A 16,097-nucleotide genomic window follows, 5' to 3' on the forward strand; every position below is an offset into this window, starting at 1 on the left:
ATCCTACAGAAGCAATAACCATACAAAAGGCCAGAATGCCTTCTGCCTCAATTTAATCAAATACTCAGTTGTATAAATAAATCTGCTTAATTTTTCTCAAGTAGATTTATGTAAATAAATTTATATAATTTATGTGAATAAATCTGCTTGAGAAAGGGCTTTTCTCGGCAACACAAATCAGAATCTGTATTTTAGCTCTGTCAAACCATGCAAGGAAAATAAATAAAAGCATAAACTGAATTCAATCAATCTTTATTGAGCTCCCACGGGGTGCATGAGATTAGCATCTATAATTTATATATGTAGAAAAGTATTACTTTAGCCCCATTTTTTTTAAAAAAAAGCAAATTACAACTTCTGTATATATTTCAAGTGAATCATTTAATGTAAGTGAGGCTCAGTTAGATGTTACCATAAGTACTAACAGAAGAAAAAGGGAAAGTAAAAACATTTTCCTCTACCTTAAAAGGGTCTGATGCAAGATAAACTAGCCTATTGGTTTAACAATAGCTCATTAAAAAGGCCAGAGAATCTGGGAGAAGATGTACTTGGAAGCACTATCCTCTCAGGGCCCATTCCCAAGACGATGGCAACACAGTGAAAAAATTAACTGGCTCAAAAATTATATTGAGAGATCAAGAGAGTTAGTCACAGCTTAGAAAAAAAATTCCAGAATAAATGATACTAGCTAGATTAGTAATTCTGATGTTTCCTTAGAGTTGTCATAGCACTCTGTGCAAACCAGAGGGACTACAAACTGATGCCCCTTTGAACAGAGTGGTTTTAAATAATAAATTCTCCAGTGCACCAACTGTATTTTCAAGTATAATTCTGGTATTTGCATCTAGCAATACAGAAGAAAAAGCAGCAAGGAGAAAATGTCAAGTCTATAGGACATAAAACGTTTTGGCAGCCCTAGAATTCCCAGTATGAGTCTTTTTCATCAGGAAAATCACATTCTGGCTCAGTCCAGGGTAACACTGGAGGCAATGATATCGATGGCTTGTTATAAGCAGGAGGCAACAGTGAAAGTATTGAATCCTGGCTTTCTTCTTTCATCTGTTAAAGAAACTCAGAATAAGGCTGTTGATATATAAATTCAATAAATCAATTTTGTTAGCAATAAATAACTTATAAAGAATTTATCTTAAATGTGTTTAAAATTGTTTTCAGGTATTTTCCCTAAAACTCTTTGATTATGGTCATCTGAAAACAGGAAGAAGAGCCAAATAAACTGATTTCTTCTCAGAATTACTTTGCCCTTTCATCATTTCTAGTCAATAGAAAATGTCTCTAAATTAATCTAAATATACACTGAGCATCAGTAACGTGACGATAGTCCATTTTGTTTTGTAGAATGAAAGTATTTTAGAAAGTATAATTGGATTACCGAAAGTTTTCCTGTTTTAACTTTATTTTGTAAGTTATTAGTAAGAACCTTGGTAACCAAAATATCTCATCAAGCCAGCAAAACAAGATGACTTTTTAATAGTAATTAAAAACATCAAGACAACAGATGATAGATCAGCTCACCTGTTTGAAGAAAACATGGGACAATAAACTGCTTGCTGATGGCCTAAAATTTTTAAGTTATAAAAAAGAACTTTATATTAGAATGTAGATTTTTAGGTATATAAATATGTTAGAAATTAGGTTTAGAGGTATAAAACCCAACACACAAAAAACTTTAAAGAATATATGTCAGAAGCCCAATTCTTAGCTACAACCTTGACTAAAAGAAGTAAGTCTAGAGGTACCCTTCAATTAATCCATACTCAACATTTACTGGACACAGTATTGACAGTAACTTGGTAGGGTAGCAGCAATTTACAATTTTATACTGTTTAGAGTCTTTATGAAGATGTGGTAATTAATGTCTAGAAAGAGTAACTGATTTTAACTCTGATTTTTCTTGTAAAAAAAAAAATCGGCTAGAAAATAGTACAGCTAAGATTGGAGCCCAGCTCTTCAGATTTTTTTCTTTTCTTTTTTTCTTTTTCTTTCTTTTTTTTTTTTGAGATGGAGTCTTGCTCTGTTACCAAGGCTGGAGTGCAGTGGCATGATCTTGGCTCACTGCAACCTCTGCTTCCAAGGTTCAAGCGATTCTCCTGCCTCAGACTCCTAAGAAGTTGGGACTACAGGCACGTGCCACCATGCCTGGCTAAATTTTGTACTTTTAGTAGAGACAGGGTTTTGCCATGTTGACCAGGCTGGTCTCGAGAACTCCTGACCTCAGGTGATCCACCCGCCTCGGCCTCACAAAGTGCTGGGATTATAGGCATGAGCCACTGCACCCAGCCTCTTCTGATTTTTAATCCAGTATTCTTCTCAAATGCTTGTTCCCACTAGTTGTTCTTAGCATGGATATTTTCGAGATTAGACAATATTTGATCAAAACATTGATAAAAGATTTCTATTTTCCTGGAAAGGCAATGTTACAAAGCTTCTATAAAATGTAAAATATGTACATTTTGTGCTATTTAGAAGAGATCAATATTACCTTTTCTCTGGATCTTGTTGCAAACAGAGCTGTACCAAGCTAAAGAAGGCAGGAGAGAAGGTTTTTGAGGATGGTGTGTGTAATCGGTCACTATTTACTGTGTGAGTTCCACTGGAGACAAGTACACTTTCTCCAATCCCAGAGTCTATACCTGACCGGGAACTTTTCATTCTGGATTCTGATTGAGGGAAAATACTGATATCCAATGGGTTATAAGGAGGACCTTTCAGTTTCTGTAACAGCATCTAAAAGAAATATAATGTTCCTTCAACACTTTTCAGGCAAAATATTACAACAATAAAGCTCCTAAGAGTCTATAGCAAACATGTTTAACAGAAATGATCTAGACTGTAAACAATCTTATGAAAGGCAAGTAGCTCAGGGATTTTAGCAGCACTTACCTGAGTTCTATGCATGTCCTGGAAAGGCACCTGCCCACTGGCTAATTCACATGCTGTAATCCCAACACTGTAAATATCTGACTTCACATTATACCCATGTAAATCCTGTAGGACACAATTAATTTGAAATCTTTTAGTACAAGTAAGTTAACCAAAAGTTATACACATGTGCTTTTCTGACAAGGATGGTGAACAATAATGGGAAAAAAAAAAAACCATAAGTGACAAATCAAGACACATTTAATATATAGTATATAGATTCCTAACATAATTTTAACAAGAAAGAGAAAAAGTCTTGCAGAAGGCCATTTACCAATCCAAATATAAAGACACAACTGTCCTTTAGTCAAACTTGGAAGACACTTGAGACACAGACAACCCAATTCAACAGCCACACCTGACCTGTCTCAGTAGTTCTGGGCTCAGCCACGGCTGCACTGATGTGCTGAACTGTGGGAAATCATACACAGCCCTATGCCTCTGTCCATGCTTAACCAAACTATGCAGATGGGACAGGCCAGAGAGTGTCACTAGGCCATCACCAGAAATGAGGATATGGCTGGCTTTAATACTCCTAGAACAAAAAGAAACAATCCTAAGTACTAGGAAAACTGGCCAATGAAGAAAGCATAAAAATCTGCCAGGAACAAATCCATGCATTCTCTTGGAAATTAAATACCCTTTATAAAACAGCATTATAAACTGCAAAACTGCTGTTTATACAGGAAATATTCAGGGAATAGGAATTTGTTCAGCTACTTACTACAGCACCAACACAAGTAAAGATATCATTGAAAGCTACAAGTTAAGAATTGATAGTATTTTTCAAACAGGGAATGGAATCAAATAATTAATTTCACTTTTTATTTTAGATGAAGTCTCACTCTGTGGCCCAGGCTGGAGTGCAGTGGTGCAATCTCAGCTCACTGCAACCCCCATCTCCTGGGTTCAAGTGATTCTCCTGCCTCAGCCTCCTGGGTAGCTGGGACTACAGGTGCATGCCACCATACCTGGCTAATTTTTTTTTTTTTTTTTTTTTTTTTTGTATTTTTAGTAGAGACAGGATTTCACAATCTTGGCCGGGCTAGTCTCAAACTCCTGACCTCAAGTGATGCACCCACCTCGGCCTCCCAAAGCGCTGGGATTATAGGCATGAGCTACCATGCCTGGCCAATTTCACTAATTTTGAATGCTGTTGCAAAACATCTAAGAAATATCTAAAAAGAAAAAAAATCAAACAATATTTGAAGTATAAGGTTATAAAGTTAAATGTAATACTACCCAATAAAAGTCTCTCACACATCATTTATCAAGGTCAAGAGATCGAGACCATCGGCCAACATGGTGAAACCCCATCTCTACTACAAATACAAAAATTAGCCAGGCAAGGTGGTGCCCAACTGTAGTCCCAGCTATTCGGGAGGCTGAGGCAGGAGAATTGCTTGAACCTGGGGGGCAGAGGCTGTGGTGAGTGGAGATCACGCCACTGCACTCCAGCCTGGTGACAGAGCAAGACTCCGTCTCAAAATGTGTATGTGTGTATATATATATATGTGTGTGTATGTGTATACACGCACACACACACACACACACACACACACACACACAATCTATCCTATAAATTTCCTTTAACTGTCAGATAAATTATAAAAGCCTTGTTTTTCCATCCCAAACACAATTTGAAAACGTAGCAGAGAAAGATGGCCAATCATCTGGTGATATATAATAACACCTCAGTTAACCAGAAAATCGTTGTGCTGGAAATCCTTGGTTAACTAGAATTTTGCTAAAAAATAATAGTAAGACAAAAAGCTTTAAGGAGACTGAAACAAACAACAAGAAAGCAAGCTTATTTAAAAGTAACTTAATTAAAACGTAAGACAAAGTCCCAGTATATCTTAGAACTGCACTGTTTTTAGTATTCAGTCAATCACTTTTGCATATACGCTTTGGTAACAAGAGAAGTGATATTTAGGATGATAATCTCAAGGTACTGCAAAATATTTAAGAAATCAAGGAAAAGTTTAATTACAACTTATGCATAATATAAATATAAGCTGAAAAGCAGATAATGAAGCTCTTTATTCGTTTAAACAAAATCAAAACCAAAAACACCCAGCTAACGAGGATCCCAATTCCCACAGCTCATCCTCTGAGCATCCTCATTAGATTAAGACTGTGAGCTCCATGAGGGTATGCACTCCACCCTAGCACCAAGTACACTTGGCACAGAGGATGTGGTCTGAACATGTTTGGTGAATGGATATATAACGTAAACAATCCACTGCACCTAATCCTCCCTCAATTTTCACTTAAAAGTTTCCTATTCCTCTTTTCTGACATTCAATTGCTCTTTCCTAAAACCTCCTCCAAAGAGTTCTTCCATTAAAATGGTTTCATTTAGTAAAATGCAAATAAGTAAATACCTGTGAATACAGCCGTTTTGGTGTAGATAGTTCAACCCTCTCACTGCTCCAAAGAGAATGTTTCTTATTAAAGTTTCACTCATTCCTTCAGGAAAATAGGTCCTCAAGAGTTGACTTGCTGAACCTGAAAGAAACCCCTAAAATCTTCAGATGAACGTTGAAAGCGATTTTGCCACCAGCTTCTTTTCAACCACAAACACAAACATATCTGTTACTTTTTAGAGTCTAACCCAAACAACACTTTCCCACACAAATGATTTTCTTTCAAGAATCTTTACAGTATTTTATTTTATTTTATTTTATTTGAGACAGAGTCTCACTCTGTCACCCAGGCTAGAATGCAGTGGCACAATCTTGGCTCACTGCAACCTCTGCCTCCTAGCTTCAAGCAATTCTCCTGCCTCAGCCTCCTGAGTAGCTGGGACTACAGGCACAGGCCAACATGCCCAGCTACTTTTTGTATTTTTAGTAGAGACGGGGTTTCACCATATTGACCAGGCTGGTCTCAAACTCCTGACCTGATCCACCCGCCTTGGGCTCCCAAAGTGCTGGGATTACAGACATGAGCCACCGCACCTGGCTCAAGAATCTTTAAACAATTTTTTTTCTAATGACATTCTAGAGATTAGGAAAGAGAATTAATGATTTTTCAATATTATTGAATAAAAATACATACTTAGTGTGCATATACAGATAGATACTTAAATCCAGAAGCAATTCACAAAAGCTGCCCTAAAAATCAAAGCTCTAGAATCCATTCAGTATTTATTCAACACAATTATTGTGCTAAGTACTATGTGAGCACCTGGGGAACACCACAAATAAAAAATATATAATGATCCTGGCCCTCAAGAAGCACAAGCCCAGTGAAGAAGCTGGACACACACAGATGTTTCTAATACAGTGAAATCAGTTTACACTGCAGTGAAACAGGGACAGGGATGAGGTACATAGGTGGGAAAAAAACTTCTTCCTGCAAAATAACAGTAGGTCTCCACTGAAATAAGGGAAGGAAGCTGAGGGGAAAAGACAGCTTGTGCAGAGGCACGTTATACTTGGAGAAGCAGTGGTGGTTCATTGATCATCATCCCAATTCTTTTTTTCTGAAGACTAAAATTCAGCATGTACCAGAAATAGATATACACCATGAAATCTAAAATCAGTCATTAGACTTACAGACTTATAAATTAAATGTGGCAGGTCATGAATCCAAAATCCCAACTCATCTGTATAATTATAACATCTAGGCTAAAGTAATTTATTTAAACCCAGCATTTTTTTTTTTTTTTTTTTTTTGAGGAGTGCAAAAAATTGCACTCCAGGCTGGAGTGCAATGGCACAATCTCAGCTCACTGCAACCTCCACCTCCTGGGTTCAAGCGATTCTCCTGCCTCAGTCTCCTGAGAAGCTGGGATTACAGGTACGTGCCACTGTGCCCAGCTAATTTTTGTATTTTTAGTAGAGACAGGGTTTCACCCCAAAGCCAGCATTCTTACCATAGGCCATAAATGGAGAAATAACCCAAAGCCAGCTGCCAACAGTGAAAACTGTCCAATAAGTTGTAATATTGGGATGCCGGAAAAAGTGAGATAGAATCACGGCTTTCTAGGATAAACACACAAAAGACAAGACATTTAAAAACAACCTTTTTTTCCTTACAATGAAAATAGCAGTCATGGCAGCTAATACTCAAGGGAGCTTAACAGTGAAAGCATTGTTCTTAGAGCTTTCATCTATTTAAATCTCACAACCACTCCACAAGTACATGATATTATGATTCCCATTTTTCAGAAGACAACACTTAAAAATAGTTAGAAAACCTGTCCAAAAGCATGCAATTAATAAAAAGAAGTGGAGATAGAATGTGAAATTAGTTTCTCTCTAGGGTCATACTCAATAACTGTACTATATTCTTATTATTAAAAAAAATTAAAAACACATAAAAATATGAAAATAAAAATCCTTTCTATCACTACCTCACAGAGAGCCACTGTTAACATTTTGGTATAGTTTCTCCCAGTCTTTTTTTGTTTGTGCAATATACATGTATAAATATTTTAAGAATTGGAACAACATCCAAACAAAATCCTTTCCCCTTTTATATCAAAAATGATTAGTGACAATGAAAATGGTATTATAAAATACCTGAAATGCAATTCTGTCAAAATTTGTCAATCAGAAATTAATTTTGCTTAATTGGATGAAGAGGAAACTGTTTGCTTTTGATATCTTCAATTTCCCTGTGACTATTTATGATTGGACTGACTAGGGGTATTATAAAACTCCAGACTATCATTTTGAGTATGATAGTCATCTGAAAGAGCAGTAGTAATCAAAGTTAGAATGTATCCATTCTTTCATATAATGAATCTGGCTTCCAAGTGTTCTTTCCAAATTTGTAACTGCATGTTAATTAGAAGAAATCTACATTTCCCTAACAGAAGAACCATTCGTTTGGGTGAGAAAATTCTTACAGATGTAATCTCCTCAAATAAACATTATATTAAATACAATCATCCCTTAGTCTGCATGGAGGATTGGTTCCAGGACTGCACCCCTGACAGTCTCCTATACACCATCCCATGAATGTACTAAAATCTAGGAATGCTGAAGTCCCTTGTATAAAATGGCATAATATTTGCAGGTAACCTACACACATCCTCCTATACACTTCAAATCATTTCTAGGTTACTTACAATGTCTAATACAATGTAAATGCTATATAAGTAGTTAAGCTGTGTTTTATTTGTACTATTTTTTATTGTATTATTTTAAAAAATATGTTTTCTATTCACAGTAGGTTGAATCTGCAGATGTGGAACCAGTGGATACAGAGGGCCAAATATGTATCATTTTCTTCATATTGTTACCTGTAAAGCTCTCAGGCGTTCTTCATTACAGTTTTCCAGATTTGTAATTTTTATAGTTACCAGTGTTCCCGTAGGAGTATGCCGTGCAAGATGGACAGAAGTCAAGTTGTCAAATCCTCTTCCTATAATCAGACAGAAAACTCATGTTAGTAACTAAAGAAAAAAAAATTGTCAATTTGAACTTCAGCAAAATGGAAAAGTTTTGCTCTTCAAAAAATACAGTTAAGAAAATGAAAAGGCATGCTACTGATTCAAAGTATTAATAATACTTATCAGGTAATCCAATTAAAAAACAGAGGCAGAGGATTAAACAGGCCATCCACAAAATAAGATATAGGAATGGCCAATAAGCATAAGTAGCTCAAGATAGAGAAATGCAAATTAAAACAGTGACACACCATTACATATCTATTATAATGACTAAAATTGTGACTTGATAAACCAATTGCAATACACTCACACAATGGAATGCTATTCAGCAATCCTGTCCCCACTCCCAGTCCCTGGCAACCACCAATCTGATTTTTGTCACATAAATGGTATTAAAAAGAATACAGTCATCAGCTTCTTTTGTGTTTAGCTTCTTTCACTTAACACATGCTTCTGAGACTCATCCACGTTGTTGTATGTATCAGCAGTTAATTTCTATTGCTGAGCAATAATTAATTGTATGGCGATACCACAATTTATCCATTTATAATGTGAATGGTTATTTAGGTTGTTTTCAGTTTGGTGACTATAAAACTGCCCAGAACATTCCTGTACAGGCTTTTAAGTAGACGTATGTTTTCACTTATCTTTGGCAAATATCTGAGAGATTGTTGGGTCATGTGGTAAACATATGTTTAACATTATAAGAAGTTGCCAATTTGTTTTCAAATGTGGCTGAATCATTTCACATTCCCACAAATAATGTATAAGAACTGCCACTGCCTGACGTATTCACCAGCATTTGGTATCGTCAGCTTTTTAAACGCAAAACACCTAGAGTGGTACCTACTAATAGCCACCTAATAAACGTTAGTTCCCTCCCTCTCTCCGTGGTCACCAAATTTTGTCAGTTTTATTTTTGAAATGAAGTTAATCTCAAATTCATCTCCTTCCCACAGTGTCAGAGTCACTGACTTAGTTTGAGCCCCGTCCTCTCGTCCTGGATGTATACAATGACTCCCTCATATGCCCTGCATTCTCAGCCATAGCACATGCCAGAAGTACTGAGCGAACTACTTCAAAATGCCTCTCCCTTGGCCCCACTCCTCAGAAACCTTGGTTCAGTAGCTCTGTGATGGAATACAGGTGCAGTAATTTTTTTAAAAGACACAGGTAATGAAGATGACACTTCTGGTTTTGCATTGCTGATCTACTATATCTTCCTGACTGTTGCCTGGGGTGTTTTAAATTTGGCATTTTATCAACAGCAGATCCTACAGTATGGCAGGTGAGAGCTTAGATCCTATAGTCAGAAAGATCTGGTTTCAAATCACTAACTGTATGACTGTCTCAACGCCTTGGGTGTCCTCATCTACAAAATGGGAGTGGTAAAGTGTTAAAAGAAAAAAATGCATAGTAAATGTTCACCGTAATGCCTGTTAGATGCTATTACTGTCATCATGATTCCACAATGTCTCTCTAGCAGAAGGACAATAAATTCCAAATTTCCAACTTAAATCCTCTGCGTCATAAGGAGGGCAGGTTGTGGAAGTCATTCTAAATCCACTACATGAAGTCCTTCACAACGTGTTCCAAACCTGCCTTTCCAGATTCATCTCCTACCTCTGCCTACTCTCCCCTTGTTCCCACTTGTAGTCACAGAGGAACTATATGGTATTCTCCCTCTAACTATCCTCCCTCAGTCATTTACTGAGGTAAACATCTTTTTACCTTTTTTAGAATTAGCACTCTGAAACTCCTTTCTAATTTTGGGTCATTTGCCACTATGCGCTATTTCAGAAAAGGTCAGATCCTTACACTCCCTTAGTCTCCTTGGCCCTGGCATGTGACCTATGTTCGGCCAACTGGAGCATGGAGTGAAGGACAAGGCAGCAGCAGTTGTCAGAGCTCCCTGCAGTGGGCCGGCGTCTGGCGGCGGGCAGTATACTCACTAGGCTGCTCTGATTTCACAGTCCTGGTCCTCATCACGCAGCTTCTCTTGGCTTCTTCCAAGCCTATTTCTCTAGCCAATAATTCTGTGAAATTCCTTTTTCACTTAAGTTAGCCAGGATTGTTTACGTTATCTGTAACAAAACCTATGACTAGAATACCTAGCAAACTCTTCTTCCTCATTCAAGATCCAGCCCCTTTTTGCCATCTCTCTTATCTCCCAGTGGTGGTTCATTAGATGCTCCATCTTCTCCATTCCCATAACACTTAGGACATACTACAGTACCCTCCAGTGGATAAAACAAAGCTATATTGTGTCTTTATCTTCCCAGAGATGATGTAAACTCCAAGCATTCTACCATGCTTTGTCTTCCTAGCAGTACACAATCACCAGTGTGTAGTGTTTAATAGATGTTTCTGAATATCCAGAGCAAATGTTTCACATATGTAAAGCTGTAAACAATAATCCATCCTATTCCACACTTAACTGAAAAAGCTTTCTACTACAAATGAGATTTCAGGTAAAATTTTAAACTAAGAAGCAATTTAGCTAAAGGATTGTGACTAAAAATATTTACATGACTTGATTTTACTTTACACATGGTAAAAATTATACCCATAAAATAGATGCTTCCCACCATAAACACACAAATAAGAAGTATTTAGTGTCTTCCTCATCTAAACGTACTTCAATAAAAAAGTAAAAATTCTAGACAGTAATCTTGAAAAAGTCTGATTCATTATTTTAAAATAGTCAATAAATTAATTGAATCCACTTGACTGAAACAATTAACATCTAGTTTTATGCTGGAGGTAACAACAGAAAACAACTTGCCTACAAAATAATCTTTTTGTCATCAATTTAATTTCTAGCACTGAAGGGTCAATTAGAAATCCAGGATTATTACCTATTTCTACTTGGAGCTCGTAGTGAGAAACGTTGGTGGAACATACTACTTCACTGGCTCTCGTGGATGGAGGTGACCAGGAAACGGTTGGCTCATCGACCTGCATTTGTTTTTAAAGATAAAAACAAAATAGATGAACTTTTTGTCCCCCTGCCCCAATACAAAACACTCATATTTTCAAACATACAAGTGCTCATTAGGAAGGTACTACAAGGTGGCTTAAGTGACTGTTTTAAGATCTAAAAGGAATTTACCAATTTCTCATTGATGTTAGCTAGAAAGCTGTTAGCCTATGGAAAGGGCAGGAAAAGCAGATGTACAGACAGTAAGGAATACTTTCCAGTGTAATTTTCAGTAAAATGTTTAGGAGCTGCTAAGAATGTTAATCCTTCAGGACAGCTGACAAATGTATCAAGCAAAAGGCTGCAGGGACCTGTGAGGGATAGTCTATGCTTGTGCTCTTGCTTCGTGAGACATCCATATTTTGCAAAAGATACATGCTCTGCTAGATGATATGTTAACAGTCACGGAACAATTTCCAGACTGCAGCCTATTAGAAGTGCTGAAGCTTTTTGCACGATAAATCAGATGGAAGGTCAGAAAGAAAAATCAAAAGAGACAGACCTCCTAAGTGAATGACCAAGAACTCATAGGAGGTCTCATGGTGTGCTCTGGAGTGAGAATCAGGTTTGCACCCGATACAGTGATAGTGAAATAACATGAATGCATGATAAAGAAGAAGCCTAAACAACTGGCTTCATATGATAGCCATGAGGGTCTCCTAAATGACATAAGTACTCCAAAGGACACTTAGGAGCCTCTAGAGACAGGTGGCAGGAATTCTTGTTACTGCCGTCAAGATGGAGGGGAAGGAAGAAAGAGGAAAAATCACATTACTATGTGCTAGGTATTATGTTAAACACTTTTCACATTCTTGAATCTTTTTAATCAAGAGACAGAGATGGAGTTTGAAACAGTGACACGATTAAATGTTCCCGAAACTTTTAAGAGAGCAGGAAAAAAGGAATTATAAACCTATGGCTAAAGATGAATAAGGGTGACTACTGCTCAAGAGGAATGAAAGAATATAAAAAGAAATTCTACTATACAGTTGGAAATAATCCTGATGAAAAAACAAATCAAAATAAAGAAATTTAGTTTCTTTTCTTTCTGCCTCTTTACAATCTGGTGGAAGCAATTTAGTTTCTTTAAAACAGGTAGTCTTCAGATAAACTCAGATTTAAAGACTATATGAAAGAGATAGAACATATAACAGCTTAAAAAATGTTTAAGTGATATCAACCTGTAAGCCTGTCAGGAAGGCTAGAGAGACATAATGAAGTAAGGTTTATAGTTCACTGCTTGAAAATAATGGCATAATGTTACTGGGTGATGGACTAAAATCAGAACTAATCAGCCTCTATTTTGCTTCCATTTGTTCCATTAGGGAATTAGTCTTATTTAAACTAGAAGGGACACATATGTTGTAAATAAGTATTCAAAGCTCTAAACAGGTTGTTTTAAATAGGCTGAAACCTCCAGGCCCAGGACAATTACATTTAGGGTATTATGTTTGCAAATATGAACTCAGATGAAAAACCACAATAGAAGTAGCAAACCATTACCCAATTTCCAAAAGGGAGTAAACTACAAAGGGGCAAGCTTGCTGCTGCTAACCAATAAAGTCAGAGATCAAATTATTAGGCAGGTGAATTAGGACACATGGTAATCACAAGAAAACAACACAGGTTTACTAAATCATCTACCAGTTAGATGACAGAAAGCAAAAATTATGGCAAAGTCCCTGCCTTGGTTCTGTTAAACTTTTTAATGACTTCCTGAAAATGAAAAAGGCTGGCTTGAAAAAAGAAAAAGTATGGATCATGCACTGCTGGGCATAGCTAATTACCGCACCCACCCCCCCCAAAAAAAAGGCAGGACTCACAATCTTCCTATGGGCCCAGATCAGTAAAATTTTACGAGGATAAACGCAAAACCTTACACTTAAGTTTTGTTTAAAAAAAAAAAAATCGGGGAATGCTGGGAAGATGGCCGCCTAAGAACAGCTCAGGACTTCAGCTTCCAGTGAAGGTGCAGAGGGTGAGTGGACGCCGCATTTCCAGACGAACTCTTATTGCCCACAGACCAGGAGATACCCAGGCAGAGGGGTCGCCAGCGTCCCAGTCCCAGCCGGTGCAGCTGTTTTGGCCCCTGTGGGGCTGATTCCGCCCTCGCGGCTGCTGTGACCACGCCCTGTTGCTGCGGTTCTCCGTACAAAAGCCACTGGTCTGGGAGCCCTCTTAGCTGGCGAGCAGAGCCCTGAGACAGCAGAGTTGCCCATTCATCTGAAATAGCGAGTAAGGCCAGGAGATTCCTAGGCAAAAAATCCGCCAGGAGCCGGCGCCACAGTTCCAGCCGACTCCGTGAGTCGCAGCACGGGAGATCCCGGCGCCTTTTCAGCAGGCGACCCGAACGCGGGGTCCTTCAACTTAAAAGAAAAGACCCTGAGTCAGGGAGCCAGGTGATCAGGCTCGGTTGGTCCCACCCCTCCACCCCCAACAACAACGAAAACAAAAACAGTAATTGGAAACCCTCTGGGTTGAGCCCTCCAAACCAAGCACAGCTGAACCGGGACGGTCCGGCTCCGTGGGGGAGGGGCTTCCGCCATTACTGAGACTCTCCACCGCTACGGAGGCAGGCTGCCGTTGCCGAGGCAACCCGCCGTTGCCGAGGCAACCTGCCACAACAGAGAGAGTCCACCATAACAGAGGCGGGGCCACCATTGCCCAGACAGTTCTAACTATGCCCTTATAAAAAGGACTACAGGGAAGAGCTCAGGGCAGCTGGGCGGAGCCCACAGCAGCTCAGCAAAGCCCCTGCGGGCAGGCAGTGGCTAGGCGTGCTGCTAGCTGGGCGGGTCAGACCTGAAAGAAAAATCAAAAAAGGCAGTAGTGCAACAGAAACTCATAAAGCTCCAACTCCCTGGGACAGAGACAGACAACAGGTGGATAAACCCACAAAAATGGGAAGAAACCAGCGCAAAAAGGATGAAAACTCCCGAAACCAGAACACCTCTCCTCCTAAAAGGGATCACAACTCCTCACCAGCAAGGGAACCAGACCGGATGGAGAAGGAGGGTGATGAAATGACAGAATCAGACTTCAGAAGGTGGGTAGTAAGAAACTACAATGAGCTAAAAGAACATGTTCTAACCCATCGCAAAGAAAATAGGAACCTTGAAAAAAGATTGGACGAACTGCTGACGAGAATGAACAGCATAGAGAGGAGTATAAGTGAATTGATGGAGCTGAAAAACGCAACACAAGAACTTCGTGAAGCATGCACAAGCTTCAACAGCCGAATTGACCAAGCAGAAGAAAGGATATCAGAGGTCGAAGATCAACTCAATGAAATAAAAAGAGAAGGCAAGAACAGAGAAAAAAGCACAAAAAGGAATGAACAAAATCTTCAAGAAATGTGGGACTATGTGAAAAGACCTAATCTACGTCTGATAGGTGTACCTGAATGTGATGAAGAGATGAATCCAAGCTGGAAAATACTCTTCAGGATATTATCCAGGAAAACTTCCCCAACCTAGCAAGGCAGACCAATATTCAAATCCAGGAAATACAGAGAACACCACAAAGATATTCCTCAAGAAGAGCAACCCCAAGGCACATAATCGTCAGATTCACCAGGGTTGAAATGAAAGAGAAAATGCTAAGGGCAGCCAGAGAGAAAGGTCGGGTTACCCACAAAGGGAAGCCCATTAGACTCACAGCAGATCTCTCAGCAGAAACCCTACAAGCCAGAAGAGATTGGGGGCCAATATTCAACATCCTCAAAGAAAAGAACTTTCAACCCAGCATCTCCTATCCAGCCAAACTAAGCTTCATAAGTGAAGGAAAAATAAAATCCTTTGTGAACAAGCAAGCACTCAGAGATTTCATCACCACCAAACCTGCTCTACAAGAACTCCTGAAAGAGGCTCTACACATATAAAGGAACAACCAGTACCAGCCACTCCAAAAACACACCAAATGGTAAAAGAGCATCAACACAATCAAGAATCTGCATCAACTAACCAACAAAACAGCCAGGTAGCATCAAAATGACAGTATCAAATTCACACATAACAATACTATCCCTAAATGTCAATGGACTAAATGCCCCAATCAAAAGACACAGACTGGCAAATTGGATAAAAAGCCAAAACCCATCAGTGTGCTGTATCCAGGAAACCCATCTTACATGCAAGGATACACAAAGGCTCAAAATAAAGGGATGGAGGAAGATCTACCAAGCAAATGGAGAGCAAAAAAAGGCAGGAGTTGCAATTCTCATCTCTGATAAAATAGACTTTAAAGCAACAAAGATCAAAAGAGACAAAGAAGGACATTACATAATGGTAAAAGGATCACTGCAACAAGAAGAGCTAACGATCCTAAATATGCACGCACCCAATACAGGAGCACCCACATACATAAGGCAAGTTCTTAATGACTTACAAAGAGACTTAGACTCCCACACAATAATAGTGGGAGACTTTAACACCCCATTGTCAATATTAGACAGATCATCCAGACAGAAAATCAACATGGATATCCAGGACCTGAATACAGACCTGGAACAAGCAAACCTAATAGATATTTACAGAACTCTCCACCGCAAATCCACAGAATATACATTCTTCTCAGCACCACATCACACCTACTCTAAAATTGACCACATAATTGGCAATAAATCACTCCTCAGCAAATGCAAAAGAACAGAAATCATAACAAACAGTCTCTCAGACCACAGTGCAATCTAGTTAGAACTCAGAATGCAGAAACTAACTCAGAACCGCACAGCTTCATGGAAACTGAACAACTTGCTCTTGAATGTTGACT

At 38.6% G+C, this 16,097-nt stretch overlaps 1 protein-coding gene across 1 annotated transcript in view; it reads right to left on the minus strand.

Moving 5' to 3' along the window:
* Nucleotides 1-236: 236 nt before the first annotated feature.
* The window catches only part of STRADB (STE20 related adaptor beta), a 36,887-nt gene continuing 21,026 nt past the window's right edge, over nucleotides 237-16,097 (minus strand). The window contains exons 4-12 of the mRNA XM_039469613.2: nucleotides 11,206-11,305; nucleotides 8,198-8,319; nucleotides 6,824-6,932; nucleotides 5,328-5,451; nucleotides 3,304-3,475; nucleotides 2,902-3,006; nucleotides 2,501-2,745; nucleotides 1,534-1,576; nucleotides 237-1,059 (exon numbers count right to left, since the gene is read on the minus strand). Coding sequence (XP_039325547.1) covers nucleotides 916-1,059; nucleotides 1,534-1,576; nucleotides 2,501-2,745; nucleotides 2,902-3,006; nucleotides 3,304-3,475; nucleotides 5,328-5,451; nucleotides 6,824-6,932; nucleotides 8,198-8,319; nucleotides 11,206-11,305 — 1,164 coding nt within the window. The 3' untranslated portion in view covers nucleotides 237-915. The remainder of the gene's footprint in view (nucleotides 1,060-1,533; nucleotides 1,577-2,500; nucleotides 2,746-2,901; nucleotides 3,007-3,303; nucleotides 3,476-5,327; nucleotides 5,452-6,823; nucleotides 6,933-8,197; nucleotides 8,320-11,205; nucleotides 11,306-16,097) is intronic.

The sequence above is a fragment of the Saimiri boliviensis genome, chromosome 5, assembly GCF_048565385.1.
Source record: "Saimiri boliviensis isolate mSaiBol1 chromosome 5, mSaiBol1.pri, whole genome shotgun sequence".
Classification (NCBI taxonomy): Eukaryota; Metazoa; Chordata; class Mammalia; order Primates; family Cebidae; genus Saimiri; species Saimiri boliviensis.